Source organism: Scyliorhinus canicula, chromosome 2, assembly GCF_902713615.1.
Source record: "Scyliorhinus canicula chromosome 2, sScyCan1.1, whole genome shotgun sequence".
Classification (NCBI taxonomy): Eukaryota; Metazoa; Chordata; class Chondrichthyes; order Carcharhiniformes; family Scyliorhinidae; genus Scyliorhinus; species Scyliorhinus canicula.
Genome location: NC_052147.1, coordinates 222,405,893 through 222,421,125, shown reverse-complemented (window position 1 = coordinate 222,421,125; position 15,233 = coordinate 222,405,893). Strand labels below are relative to the sequence as shown.

The following is a 15,233-nucleotide window of genomic DNA, read 5'->3' as shown; positions in this document are numbered from 1 at the left end:
AATTATTCTTGATAAGGTAAATAAGGAAACACTCTTTTCGCTGGTAGATTAGTTGATAACTGGAGTGCATGAACTTCAGATGATTACCAACAGAATAAAGAAAGAAGTTCAGGCACAATACACCTGATATAAGATTCCAGGAATTTATGCAGATATTGTAAGGATAGAAGACTCCCAACCAAACACAATTGATGGAGCTGAATCCATCACGTAACTGTGTGTGAGGAAGGACAGGTACTTAGACGTTCTACTGGTACAATGGGATGGGACATTGTAGTGTAAGATTCTATGATCTCTTCCCTGTCATTGCAGGAGCTGCGATCTGAGGTGGAACTGGAAGTGACAGGAGATACTGATGGAGTGCAGTTCCTTTTCACCGCCATTTGTCAAGGTGGTACCATCATTCATGGAGAGAAAAAGTGCTCTCATCTCCACATTGGAGACACAGTAAGGCTTAATTTTCCTCTCTGAACAAAAGAATCTGAATATCATATATTTGATTGCAAATAATTTGTTTAGTGTTGTCAAATTTGATACTTTGATATGCTACCATTATCTCCCAATGTAGCTATTCAAAGCTATTAAAACCGTCAAGGAATTCAACAGCGCAAAGCAAAAAAAGACATAGGGAGGGATTATACCCCCCCCAAAGTGAACATGTTTTCCAGTGGCCGAGGAGCCTCGCCATTGACAGCTGGTGGAATCTTACGGTCCCGCCAATGCCTGCAGCATTTTGCATGGCTTGGACCCTCTACCGCTGGAGAACCTGCCACAAGGCATCACCATCGACGGGACTGGAAGATCCCAACGGCGGGAAATACCAGGAATTCAGCACATAAGAGTTTGCTTTGCACTTAAAGGAAAACAATAAATGGTATTCAAAGTTGTTTTGTTTCCTCAAACATCGCCCTTTTACCTCAGCTGGACAAAAAGGAGGCTCGATCTAACTGACAAATTCAGGAGTCTATCAGAGTCACATAACTGCCCTAATGCAAGGACAGTATTGAAGGGATGTGGATGCCTCACCTGCTTCACTCAATAAGGGTCACTATATCAGAAGGCTTTTAGAAGCGGTAACTTACCAACTAAAAATGGGATATGCGTCAGTCAGGGTCAGCACATAACCCACTATCCTACCAAGTCAGCACCAAGTCTATAAAAAATATCCCCACAACAGATTTATCAGTTACCAGAAACTCATGAACTACATAAATTCCATAGGATATACGGCGCCAGTACAGGCCATTTGACTCAACCAGTCGATGCTGAACGTAATGCTCCACTAGAGTCTCCTCCAATTTTTCCTCATATTTAAAAAAAATAAATGTAGAGTGCCCAATTTTTTTTCCCAATTAATGGAAAATTTAGCGTGGCCAATCCACCCACCCTGCCCATCTTTTGGGTTGTGGAGAGAGACCCACGCAGACACGGGAAGAATGTGCAAACTCCACACGGACAGTGACCCAGAGCTGGGATTGAACCCAGGAGCTCGGCGCTGTGAGGCAGCAGCGCTAACCACTGCAGCACCGTGTTGCACATTTTTCCTCACCTAATCCTTCATTCTCTTCTACCACATATGCTGGTCAGACATCCTCTTATATGCATCTACACCATTCACTTCAACACTCCCTATGGTAGTGAGTTCCACATTCTCACCACTGTCCAGGTAAAAAGGTTTCTCCTGAATTACCTACTTGATTTCCTGGTGGCTAACTTATATTCATGACCTTTAATTTTGCTCTTCGACACAAGTGAACGCGTTGGCTGGAATTTTGCTCCTGAGGCAGACAGTGTGCATTGGAAGATTTCCTGGGTCACCACACCATACCTCTGGAGAAAGTGCCCTGTCAGACACAATTTTTGCTCCAGGTGTGGGATGGAGTCAGGGCCGCTGCCCCCAGACATAGATCATAGGAACCCACAGAGGCTGCCAAGTGCTGAATCAGGCTGTTTAATAGGTTTGCTTGTTCTCTGTAGTTTCCTTAAATCTTAGGCCCTCTGGCCCTTATCCTTCATACTCCATCACCTGCACCAACTCTACATGCCAACTCCATTCCCCCATGTGAATTTCATGCCAGTTTAATGCCAACTCATGTTCTCCACATGCCAACTCATGCTCCCCATCCACCCTTTTCCCTTACACCGCTACTGACCCACCTAGTATCCGCCATGGACAGGCTTCAGAAACCATGTTGAGAGGAAATAAAATGAAGTTTAAATATCTATTGCAGCCTTCAAAGGATGGCTAATCCTTTAATTATCTCTTTGAGCTGTCAATAAAACTGTGAACATGGGACCCTCTGCTGAGACAATTATTGGTTGCAGAAAACAGCCAAGCATGAATCATGGCAAAATGATGACCATTGGGAATTGCCAACAAACAGCTATTGCAAATGCTAAAACAGTTTATTTTTTTTCTAATTTTACTACCTTTTTAATTTTTTGAGGAGTGGGGATTTCAATAATTTCACAGTTTGGCAATTTACTCTCTTTAAGCAAATGTCTATTCTAAAAGTTTGCGACTCCCATGATAAGACTTTTGCGTTAGCGAAATCGAGGCTGTTTCAACTCAGCACTGAGTTCAAATGGTCATGCTGGCTTCAGGCTTCCCTTTGAGGCACTCTGTCACGCACACTGCCCCCTACTGGTGCAAATAAAAACTGTTGGAAAAGGCTGTGGGAATTCTGAATCCGGATCTCACATGCCATTTTTAAAGGTCGATGCAGCCCATTATCTCTGTGCCCACCAAAACCTTTCATAATTTTGAATCAATTAGATCACTCCTCAACCTTTGCTTTTCAAAAGGAAAGGGATACAACCTGTTCACCCTCTCTTGTTAAGTATACACTAGCATCCCTGATACTGGGCGGGTTTCTCCGCCGGCAGTATTCTCTATTTTGCTGGTGCCCGGGGGTTTCCCGAGGGCGTGGGGCTGCCCCCCAGTGGGAAACCACATTGACCAGCCGGCGTAACAGAGAATCCCGCCGGTGGGTCAGGGCAGAAATGTGACTCGGTGGGGTGAAGAATCCAGCCAACTATCTTTGTAAAACTTCACAGCGCCAGGGTCCCAGGTTCGATTCCTGGCTTTGGTCACTATCTGGGCGGAGTCTGCACGTTCTCCCTGTGTCTGCGTGGGTTTCCTCCAGTTTCCTCCCATAAGTCCCAAAAGACGTGCTTGTTAGGTGAATTGGACATTCTGAATTCTCCCTCGGTGTACACGAACATGCGGTGGAATGTGGCGACGAGGGGATTTTCACAGTAACTTCATTGCAATGTTAATGTAGCCTACTTGTGACAATAAAGATTATTATTATTATTATTGCACCCACTCCAGTGCTCTATGTTTTTAATAAAATGCTGCTCCGAATTGTATTCCAGATGTGCCCACCAAGGTTCAACACAAGTTTAGGATAACTTTTTTACTTTTCAGTTCTCTCCTTCCAGAAATAATTCTGAGTGCTTGGTTTGTTTTTTCTTATGACCAAGTTAACTTGCATCACTACCTTTAGTGATAAGATCATAAAACATTGAAGCAGAATTAGGCCATGGCTGGGATGTTTCTCATCCACATTCTCCTGCCTTCTCCCCATAGCCCCTGATCCCTTATTAATCAAGAAGCTATCTCTGCCTTAAAGACACTCAGTAATTTGGCCTCCACAGCCTTCTGCGGCAAAGAGTTCCACAGATTCACCACCCTCTGGCTGAAGAAATTCCTCCTCATCTCAGTTTTAAAGGATCGTCCCTTCAGTCTGAGGCTGTGCCCTCAGGATCTAGATTTCCTACTGGTGGAAATATCCTCTCTACGTCCACTCTACCCAGGCCTCAGTATCCTGTAAGTTTCTATGTGTTTTACTCTCAGATGGGTGACATGGTGGCACAGTGGTTATTATTGCTGCCTCGCAGCACCAGGGACCCTGGTTGAATTCTGGCCTTAGGGGACTCTGTGTGGAGTTTTCACGTTTTCCCCGTGTCAGTGTGGGTTTCTTCCGGGTGCTCCAAAGATGTGCAGGTTAGGTGGGGTTGTGGGATTGCCGGGATAGGGCGGGGAAGTGTGCCTGGGTGGGTACTCTTTCAGAGGGTTGGTGCAAATGCGATGGGACAAATGATCTCCTGCACTGTCGGGTTCTATGGATTCCATGGATCCCTTTGTTTCTTTATTCTACTTTGATTCTTATTTTCTAAGTAATGTGCAACATCCATACTTTCTTGTCAAACTGTACACTCACATTTATCTATGTTTAAATTAATTTGCCAATTATATGCCGACCTAGACCATTGGTAATATCTTCTTGCACCTGGTTGCAGTCCACCTCCGTGATGGCTCTCCCACCTTCATTGGAGTCAGCTGCAAATTTAGACATTGTGCTTTTGATTCTAATGTCTAAATCGTTGAATTAAATTATGAACAAGTAGTGATACCCCACTTCCACCTGCTGCCGCTCTGAATAATTATCCATTGCTCTGACTCTGCTTTCTGCATGAATCCAGCTAGCTACCCATATTGCTACTTGCCCTCAACGCTGCATTCTCTGACCTTATTCTTCAGCCTAATATGTGGTAACAAATAAGCATTCATACTTCCATTTGTTTTTAAAACAATAGAAGTCTCAACTTATATGAACAGCATCTATTGTGTACAAGTTTGGATGGTGTAATGACATAAAACATTATCCATCATGTGATTGATTGCATATCACACTTTGATTTTCTTTATTAATATATTATCTTTTATTTAACTTTAGGTTTCTTTCAATGTGACTGTTGAGTTGGCAGAATGTCCGAAGGAACCTAAACATATTGTAATAAAGCCTTTAGGATTCAGAGACGCCCTAGAGATTGAAGTACAGCCAGCCTGTAGCTGCAGCTGCCAAGCAAGTGCAGAGCACAACAGCTCAAGATGCAGCAGTGGCAATGGCTCTTTTCAGTGTGGTGTATGTGTTTGCAATGCTGGCCGATTAGGTCCTCATTGTGAATGCACAGAAGAGAACATAAACATGGGTACCTGCAAGCACAGTGCGGAAAACATTTCCTGCAATGGTCGAGGAGACTGCTACTGTGGACAATGTGCCTGTTATTCATCCGAGTTTGGACAGATATATGGTGCCTATTGTGAATGTGATGATTTTTCGTGTGTGAGATTTAAAGGGCTTCTGTGTGGAGGTATGTAAAGTTTTACTTTGAATTGATTATTTTTTAATGTTTGTCATTCATACAGTACATTTCTGACGTTTAACCTGAATCACTTTATCTCGAAAACTGCAAGAAGTACAAAATACTCAGTTTGAAGGCTCAATTTTAACCTAAAATGACTCAATAAGTAAACATATTTGGCTGGATTCTCCGTTTGAGAGACTATGGGCTGGATTCTCCCTTTTTGAGGCTATGAGCTGAATTTCTGCACCCCGACGCCAAAGTCGCAGCCGGTGCCAGGGCGAAGAATCCATTCCCCGCACGGAATCGGGACCGCCGCTGGTTCCCCGATTCTGCGAGCCCCGAAAAAGTACACCTCATCGCATATCACCTACCTGCGGCCATTGCTGAAGGCCCCGCTCTGTCATTCTCCACCCCGACTGGTCAAAGTCCTGACGGCATGGACCAGTCATGGTCCTGCCGGTCGGGAAACAACTAGCCTGGTGGCTGCGGACTCAGTCTGCGGCCGCCCTGGTGGGGGCAGACTGATCACAGAGCAGGGGGACACAGTCCACAGCCGCCATGCTGGGTTCACTAAACCTGAGAGCACATGTGTCCAGCACTGTCGGAAACTCGGCCCATCAGGGGCGGAGCATCGGGGGAGGTTCTTCAGGTGATGTCCTGAGGCCATCCCAACGGCATGCGGCGAACCCCTCGATTACGCTGTTTTGAAGGTGGCAGAGCATCCGGAAACAGGCTCAGCCCCCGATTCAGTCGTAAACAGGGATTCTCTGCCTGATCGCCGATTACGATATCGCCGTCAGGCAACGGAGAATCCCACCCTATGTTCTCCCGCCGGAGCTGAATTGCATCAGTTTTACAATCCCCTTGAGGTCATAAAGCATGATGCAATTCAGTATTCCACGCCATGCAAATTTATGCATGGCATAGAATACGAGAGAGCTACAAAGACCACCGGACACTGCTCTGCGTCGCTGGTCAGTGCTGTGTCTGATGGGGGGTATGCAGCTTCATGCCCGACAGGGAGTCAGGTCACGGATTCAATTTGTTGGGTGCAACTAACTCGTGCCGGCATCGTACACCTGGGGTAGAGAGAGGGTGTGCTAGAGAAGGAGTGGGCAGGCCATGCATTGTTGGCGGGGGTGGCTGTCGGATGGGCTTGGATGGTCTCTACCACAAGTGATTTGTGCCCACATGACTCCCGGCCACGGTGACCAGAGAAACACAAGAGGCCAGAACATAGGGTGCCGGGCCCGCTAAATGGATACAAATGGGTCATTGAAACCTATTTGCATTTATTTATACCTGACGCCCGATTCTCCGTCCCATCGGGGAACGCATTCTGGGCTTCCGATTGACTGTGAAGAATAATGGATAAAATAAGGTTAGCATATCTTTAGTATACGCCACAAATGCTGCATCCTCAGGACACAGCGAAGCTTACACAAATGATTTGATCTTATTCTGCCAGTTAGATTGTTTTATAAAGGAGAGGTACAGAGTTGCAAAAGTGTTCAAATGAGGTCTATTTGCCCCCAAAAATAGCCTTGATAATAATTTAACTGTCAATTCTGATGGACATCACAAGCGACATGAAACACCATCAACATACATTGACTGATGCTGTCTCATAAATTAAGTTCTTCTGCCCACCAATTTGTTGTCAAGAATTTTTAAAATTAATTTTATTCATGTTATGAGTGAGATTCTCAGAGCCTCTTGCCACTGGTGGGGTCTTCTGCACAGCAGAAAAGTACCTTCTGTTGCTTACTGACTGAAAGGTCCAATCGGCAGTGCAGGTCCTTATAAAGTTCTGATTGGTGTATAGTTAAAGAGTATAGTTGAAATACTCATAGGCCAATGTAACAGTAGCAATTGGTTGAAAAGTATCTTGGGGAATTAAATTCTGAAAAATTAAAAATTTCTTCTAATTTAGTTTCATGTGATTCACCAACTTTTAGGATATGACACACTTATCAGTCAGATGATAGCTTTAACTTGTAGATTGCTGATGTCCACTTTTGAATTCCTCAACATTTGGAAATTTAGTAATTGGGTATGATCAGGATCTGTCAAAATCTGTGTAAAGTCCTCACAAATATTTGTAAAACATCTATGGATGCACAAGGAATGTGAGGCTCAATTTCCCTTTGGCAACGGGAATAAATGCTATTTGCTCCAGTAAAATATTATTTCTCCATGGTTTTTGCTATTGTTTTTGAATGTTGGTTAATGCTGGTTTAATTCCATTTTGCATTTTGGGTAAATACATCTGCCAACCATGACTAAAGTAATATACATTTTAATCAGCTGCAATGCTCAGATTTTCAGAAATTATCTTAGTATTGATTAAATTAAGTTTCATTTTGGTCTTGGTGGTTACAAAATCATGTGTGCAGAGAATCAAGCCTTTGATCTCCTTGCCAGAATGTTTTATATGCATTCCTGTCATGCAAAGCTCTATGCCAGGAGGGTGAACTCTATAAAATTATGAAGTCTCAGTGTGTATCCATTGGATCTACTATTTTGTTCCCTGGGACCATTCCAACACTTTGAGAAATCCAGACCAAAAAAATGTTGTTTTCGATACCATCATCTGTCTGGTATATGAACATTCTTTCGGATGCTGTTTCCTGCTGTTCACCCTTCTCCAATTTCAATCACACTTTCATGTAACCACAGAATGCCTGTATTATATTCCTTCTCCAACTCACTTACAAAGAAATGCAAATTTCATCATATATTTTATTTCCCCATGGCTTTTTTCACAAGAAAGACAATCACATCTTTTAAGCATCAAAAATGAAACAACTTGCATTTATTTGGTGCTTTTCAAGAGCACAGGACTTCACAGCCAAAGTATTTTTGAAGTGTCGTCACTATTATAGCTACAAAATGAGGAATTGAAATTGCAAACAGCAGTAAAATAAGTGACCAGATAATCAGTTTTAGGCGTTGGTTCACAGACTGAGAAGACGTGAAGCGGATGCTTTGTCTTGTGGGGCATTCTAGAACGAATGGTCACAGTCTCAGGATAAGAGGTAGCAAATTTAAAACAGAGTTGAGGAGAAACTACTTCTCCCAAAGGGTTGTGAATCTGTGGAATTCACTACCCCAGCGTGTGGTAGATGCTGGGGCATTGAGTAAATTTAAGGAGGAGTTACAGATTTTTAATTGCTAATAGGTTGAAGGGTTAGGAGAACGGGCAGGACAGTGATTTAAGGCCAGGATGAAATCAGCCATGATCGAATGGCGAAGCAGACACAATGGGCCAAATGGGCCTAATTCTGCTTCTACATTTTATGAACTTATGAACTAAGAGACAGTGTTATCACTGACCCCAGGCTAACACTGTAATTAATCTCTGTACCTTCACTCATTCACTCCATGCATTGAGAGTAGGTTTTGTGCGACAGTTTATAGTTTGTCATTTGGTAAATTGACATAAAGGACAGTTGCATGCAGTGAATACTTATTCATCCCTCTCCAGAATTACCTAAATGGTCTCAGGTGCTATGAAAACAGAAAATGCTGGAAACACCCAGCAGGCCAGGCAGCATCTGTGGAGAGAGAAACAAATGGCGCGATTTAATGAAAAAGATTTTAAGTGTGGTAGCGAGCAGGAACTGCCACGAGCTTCCCGAAGCTCAGACCAGCGAGGCCGTCACTGCTATAAAACATTGATTGAACCACTTAACGAGGCCACACGGGCTTCACGACACAAATGACTATCCCGCCGGCTGATTCGCCAGGACTGTGCTCACCAGACCCCTGCTGACAAGGGAGAGCAGCGCTTAAACCACTCCTGCACAGCTAACCTCCCACAGCTTGCAGCCATGCCACTGAGGAGACCAGCCCCACGATTCCAGGATGCCGACCTGGGCAGACATGGTAGAGGTCAGACAGGGTGCCTTGTTCTCCCAAGGGTCAGCCATGGGGCAACCAGTGCCACCCAGGAGGAGTAACAGTGGCCATCAGTTCGGGGAGCGTCACCAGGAGGACTGGCACCCAGTGCCACAAGATGGTCGACAAGCTCCAGCCCCCCAACATGCCACCTCCCCCATGAGCATGCACCTGGCACTGCCCCCACTAAGCACCATTTTGTGCCCTGGCACCCCCATGTCCAACCCACGCCATCGCTAGCCCCCCCCCATACTCCCCATTTCCCCCAAATTCCCCACCCCTCACTATTGCCCACCCCTCCACTACTTCCCACACTCCCACTACTCCCCATCCCCCACATACTCACCATCCCCCCATATCTCTCAAACTCCCACCCCCCCCCCCCCCGAAATGCCCCTCCCACCCCTGCGATGAATGACATGTGCAGCTCACAATGGCCCCTCTATGGCCCCGCAGGAGAAGTTGGCCCACAACAGACAGGAGAGGGTCTGGATGGGCGGCGGGGTGCCGGACATCAGAATCCTCAACCCCTATGAGAAACAGGACCTGGAGGTCGCGGGAGTGGCCGAGGATGATCTGTCTCTGATGTAGAGGTTGGCGTATGGTGCAGAGGCCCTACCCAGGTGACCTGTCACACTTGAGTTGTTCATGCAATATAGACTGACCCATCCCTCCCACTGACCACATGTCCATTCTCCCGCAGGATCCTCATCCAATGGTGCCAGCCAATTCAGGGTGGTCCCCCACCCAAAACTCCCATGAGATCACCTCGGAGGCGAGCTCCATGTAAACGGCACAGCTGCCATCCCCTCTTCCACTAGTACAGAGACACACACCTCGGCAGGAGTGGACAGGCTTCTGGGGCACAATCTGGCGAGCACCACACAGGTGTTGATGTACATTAGGTGGATGCAGGAACACCAGGCGTCGTAGCAGGAGGAGGTCAGCGACACTCTAGCAGGTCCATAACCGACTGGAGGAGTCCCAAGGACTACGAGCGCAGGAGGTGTCACCGTCAAAACGTGGCATCAAGGCCAACACTGCTAGGGTGGCGACCGCAGTGGAAAGCCTGGTGCATGATGTCAGCAGCATGAGTGGAGGTGTCCAAGGCATGGTTCAGTCAGTGAAGGCCATGGCTGAGTGCCTCCACAGCATGTTCCAGTTGTTTGGGGCGTGACTCGGCACCAGGAAGATCTTCATGAGGCACCGCGGGATATGCCCCAGTCTCAGGTGAGTATTGCCAAGGTCTTCCAGAGCATGTCCCAGTCGCTGGGGCAGGTGTCCTAGTCTCAGGTGGACTTTTCCGAGGTGCTACGGAGCATGTCCCAATCACTGAGGGGCATCACCAAGGGAGTCAACACTGTGCTGTAGACATTGGGGAGCCATCAGAGCTGGCAGAGTCAGATTACGCAGGGGCAACCAAGGCTCGATTCAGCTGGACTCACCATCCCGAGGTGAACCCCAGGGCCCTATGGTTACTGACTGAGAGGAGGGGGCGCGGGGTGCCAACCTGGATCCACCCTGTTGAGTGGCGATGGAGGCCACCAGCTCCCCCGAGACCCACCCACCTGACAGCAGCACGTCTCGGAGTCATGGCCTGGAATAGGGCATGTGCCGCTAGCAGGTGCGCCAGGGCCCTTTGGCCCCAGGGCCAGGGGCACCGGGGGCCATAGGATGCAGTAGGCAGCAGGCTGCCTCCACCTCTGATGTGCCCCTGGTTGGGAGGGGTTGGGAGAGTGGGGTGGCAGCATCGGAGGATTAGGATAGTTGGGGACACATATGTGCCGCATTAAAAAACATTGCACCTGAGATATATAGGGCGAAATTCTCCATATCCCGACGCCAGAATCGTGAACGGCAGTCAGTGGGAAAATGGCTCTCGAGGCTGTGGAGTCGGGGTAGGCGAGTACGTGGTCCAGCACAGCCTGCACCATGTTTCCCACTGCTACTGGTGAGGGTATAGGCATGCGTGGCTGCAGCATGTCAGTCCTGTGCATGCCTGGCCCGGGACCCGGTGATTCTCTGGACGTTCTCTGCACGATCCGCGGGTGTTTTATGCAACGTCAGTGATAGCCCTTCACCGGGACCGTAATCTGCGAGGGGTCCGTGCTGATTTTCCCATCGTGAAACACCATAAGTTCTCCGCTGGCATTGGAACTTAGCCGCTGGAATGAAGAATCCAGCCCATCAGCCCGTGATGTCTTTGGCACTTTCGTCTGCAATGAGACGACCACGAAGCGGGCGACCCTCCGGTGCGTGTATGGCTGAGCTGAGGAGGTCATGGATAGCACGTTCAGTGAGTTGGTCACACCGCAGATTAGGATTGGTGAGGGAGACAGGGAATGGGTGACCAAAAGGCAGACAAAGAGCAGGAAGGCAGTGCAGGTGTCCCCTGCAGTCATCTCCCTCCAATAAGGTATACCGTTTTGGATACTGTTGGGGGAGATGACTCACCAGGGGAAAGCAGTAGTAGCCAGGCTCATGGCACCGTGGCTGGCTCTGCTGCACAGAAGGGTGGGAAAAAGACTGGCAGGGCTATAGTCATAGGGGATTCAATTGTAAGGGGAGTAGACAGGCGTTTCTGTGGTCGAAAATGAGACTCCCGAATGGTATGTTGCCTCTCGGGTGCACAGGTCAGGGATGTCTCAGATCAGCTGCAAGACATACTGAAGGGGGAGGGTGAACAGCCAGTTGTCGTGGTGCATATAGGCACCAACGATATAGGTAAAAAATGGGATGAGGTCCTACAATCAGAATTTAGGGAGTTAGGAGATAAATTTAAAAAGTAGGACCTCAAAGGTAGTAATCTCAGGTACCAGTGCCACGCGACAGTCAGAGTAGAAATTCAAGAATAGTCAGAATGAATACGTGGCTTGAGAGATGGTGCGGGAGGGAGGGGTTCAGATTTTAGGGACATTGGAACCGGTTCTGGGGGTGGTGGGACCATTACAAATCGGATGGTCTACACCTGGGCAGGACTGGAACCAATGTCCGGGGGGGGGGTGCTTTTGCTAACACTGTTGGGGAGGTTTTAAACTAATGTGACAGGGGGATGGGAACCAGATTAGGAAGTTAGAGGTCAGTAAAGAGGCAGCAACTAAAGCCAGTAAGGTACTAGATAATAAACTCAATGTGACTAAGGGGAAGAGTAGACAGGGAAGAGATGATGAACGCAAAGGGACAGGTGATCTGAGGTGCATTTGTTTTAATGCGAGTAGTGTAGCATGTAAGGCAGATGAACTTAGGGCTTGGATTAGTACCTGGGAATGTGATGTTATTGGTATTACTGAGACTTGGTTGGGGGAAGGGCAAGATTGGCAACTAAATATCCCACGGTATAGATGCTTCAGGAGGGATAGAGAGGGAGGTAAAAGGGATGGAGGAGTTGCATTACTGGTCAGAGATGATATCACAGCTGTGATTAAGGAGGGAACGATGGAGGATTCGAGCACTGAGCAATATGGGTAGAGCTAAGAAATAGGAAGGGTGCAGTAACATTGTTGGGACTTTACTACAGGCCTCCCAAAATATGTAGATAGATTATAGAAAAATGTAGGAGCAATAGGGTGGTCGTGATGGGAGATTTTAACTTCCCCAACATTGAATGGGACTCATGTAGTGTCGGAGGCGTAGATGGAGTAGAATTTGTAAAGAGCATCCAGGAGAGTTTTTTTAGAGCAGTATGTAAATAGTCCAACTCAGGAAGGGACCATACTGGACCTGGTATTGGGGAATGATCCCGGCCAGGTGGTTGAAGTTTCAGTCGGTGATTACTTTGGGAATAGCGATCACCATTCCGTAAGTTTTAGAATACTTATGGACAAAGACGAGAGTGGTCCTAAAGGAAGAGTGCTAAATTGGGGAAAGGACGAGTATAACAAAATTCGGCAGGAACTAGGGAATGTGGACTGGGAGCAGCTGTTTAAGGGTAAATCCACATTTGAAATGTGGGAGTCTTTTAAGGAAAGGTTGATTAGAGTGCAGGACAGACATGTCCCTGTGAAAATGAGGGATATAAATGGCAAGATTAGGGAACCATGGATGACGGGTGGAATTGTGAGACCAGCTAAGATGAAAAAGGAAGCATACATAAGATCTAGGCGACTTAAAACTGATGTAGCTTTGGAGGAATATCGAGAAAGTAGGACAAATTTCTAACGCGAAATAAAGAGGGCTAAAAGGGGTCATGAAATATCTTGGCTAACAGGGTTAAGGAAAATCCCAAAGCCTTTTATTTGTATATAAGGAGCAAGAGGGTAACTAGAGAAAGGATTGGCCCACTTAAAGACAAAGAGGGAATTTATGCATGGAGTCAGAGGAAATGGGTGAGATTCTTAATGAGTACTTTGCATCGGTATTCACCAAGGAGAGGGACATGACGGATGTTGAGGTTAGGGATGGATGTTTAAATACTCTAGGTCAAGGCGGCATAAGAAAGGGAGAAGTTTTGGGCATTCTAAAAGGCATTAAGGTGGACAAGTCCCCAGGTCCGGATGGGATCTATCCCATTTCACTGAGGGAAGCGAGGGACGAAATAGCTGGGGCCTTAACAGATATCTTTGCAGCGTCCTTGAGCACAGGTGAGGTCCCGGAGGACTGGAGAATTGCTAATGTTGTCCCTTTGTTTAAGAAGGGTAGCAGGGATAATCCAGGGAATTATAGACCTGTGAGCTTGACGTCAGTGGCAGGCAAACTGTTGGAGAAGATACTGAGGGATAGGATCTATTCACATTTGGAAGAAAATAGACTTAACAGTGATAGGCAGCATTGTTTTGTGCAGGGAAGGTCATGTCTTACAAACCTAATAGAATTCTTTGAGGAAGTGACAAAGTTAATTGATGAGGGAAGGGCTGTGGATGTCATATTCATAGACTTCAGTCAGGCGTTTGATAAAGTTTCCCATGGCAGGTTGATGGAAAAAGTGAAGTTGTATGGGGTTCAGGGTTATTTTAGCTAGGTGGATAAAGAACTGGCTGGGCAATAGGAGATAGAGAGTAGTGGTGGAAGGGAATGTCTCAAAATGGAGAACGGTGACTAGTGGTGTTCCACAGGGATCCGTGCTTGGACCACTGTTGTTTGTGATATGCATAAATGATCTGGACAAAGGTATAGGTGGTCTGATTTGCAAGTTTGCAGATGATACTAAGATTGGTGGAGTTGCAGATAGCGAGGAGGACTGTCAGAGAATACAGAAAAATATAGATAGATTGGAGAGTTGGGCAGAGAAATGGCAGATGAAGTTCAATCCAGGCAAATGTGAGGTTCATTTTGGAAGATCTAGTTCAAGAGCGGACTATACGGTCAATGGAAGAGTCCTGGGGAAAATTGATGTATAGAGAGATCTGGGAGTTCAGGTCCATTGTACCCTGAAGGTGGCAACGCAGGTCGATAGAGTGGTCAAGAAGGCATACAGCATGCTTGCCTTCATCGGACGGGGTATTGAGTACAAGAGCCGGCAGGTCATGTTACAGTTGTATAGGACTTTGGATAGGCCATATTTGGAATACTGCGTGTAGTTCTGGTCGCCACATTACCAGAAGGATGTGGATGCTTTGGAGAGGGTGCAGAGGAGGTTCACCAGGATGTTGCCTGGTATGGAGGATGCTAGCTATGAAGAAAGGTTGAGTAGATTAGGATTGTTTTCGTTGGAAAGACGAAGGTTGAGGGAGGACCTGATTGAGGTCTACAAAATTATGAGAGGTATGGACAGGATGGCTTGCAACAAGCTTTTTCCAAGAGTGGGGGTGTCAATTACAAGGGGTCACGATTTCAAGGTGAGAGGGGGAAAGTTTAAGGGAGATGTGCGTGGAAAGTTTTTTACGCAGAGGGTGGTGGGTGCCTGGAATGCTTTGCCAGCGGAGGTGGTGGAGGCGGGCACGATAGCATCATTTAAGATGCATCTAGACAGATATATGAACGGGCGGGGAACAGAGGGATGTAGATGCTTGGAAAATAGGCGACAGGTTTTGATAAAGGATCTGGATCAGTGCAGGCTGGGAGGGCCGAAGTGCCTGTTCCTGTGCTGTAATTTTCTTTGTTCTTTGTTCACCACCAGACCGGTTTAGTCATTGGAACTACATTTTGAGGAGTCCAAAGCACTGCTCAATGACTGCTGGGTGACCACATGGGCCTTGTTATATCGGATCTCTGCATCGGTTTCTGGCTTCCATACTGGCATC

General features: G+C 46.8%; 1 protein-coding gene across 4 annotated transcripts in view; it reads left to right on the top strand.

The window, feature by feature from the left end:
* The window catches only part of itgb6 (integrin, beta 6), a 98,542-nt gene that overhangs the window by 58,587 nt on the left and 24,722 nt on the right, over nucleotides 1-15,233 (top strand). For all 4 annotated transcript variants that reach the window (XM_038789645.1, XM_038789648.1, XM_038789644.1 and 1 more), the window contains 2 exons: nucleotides 313-447; nucleotides 4,743-5,160. In XM_038789645.1, coding sequence (XP_038645573.1) covers nucleotides 313-447; nucleotides 4,743-5,160 — 553 coding nt within the window. The remainder of the gene's footprint in view (nucleotides 1-312; nucleotides 448-4,742; nucleotides 5,161-15,233) is intronic.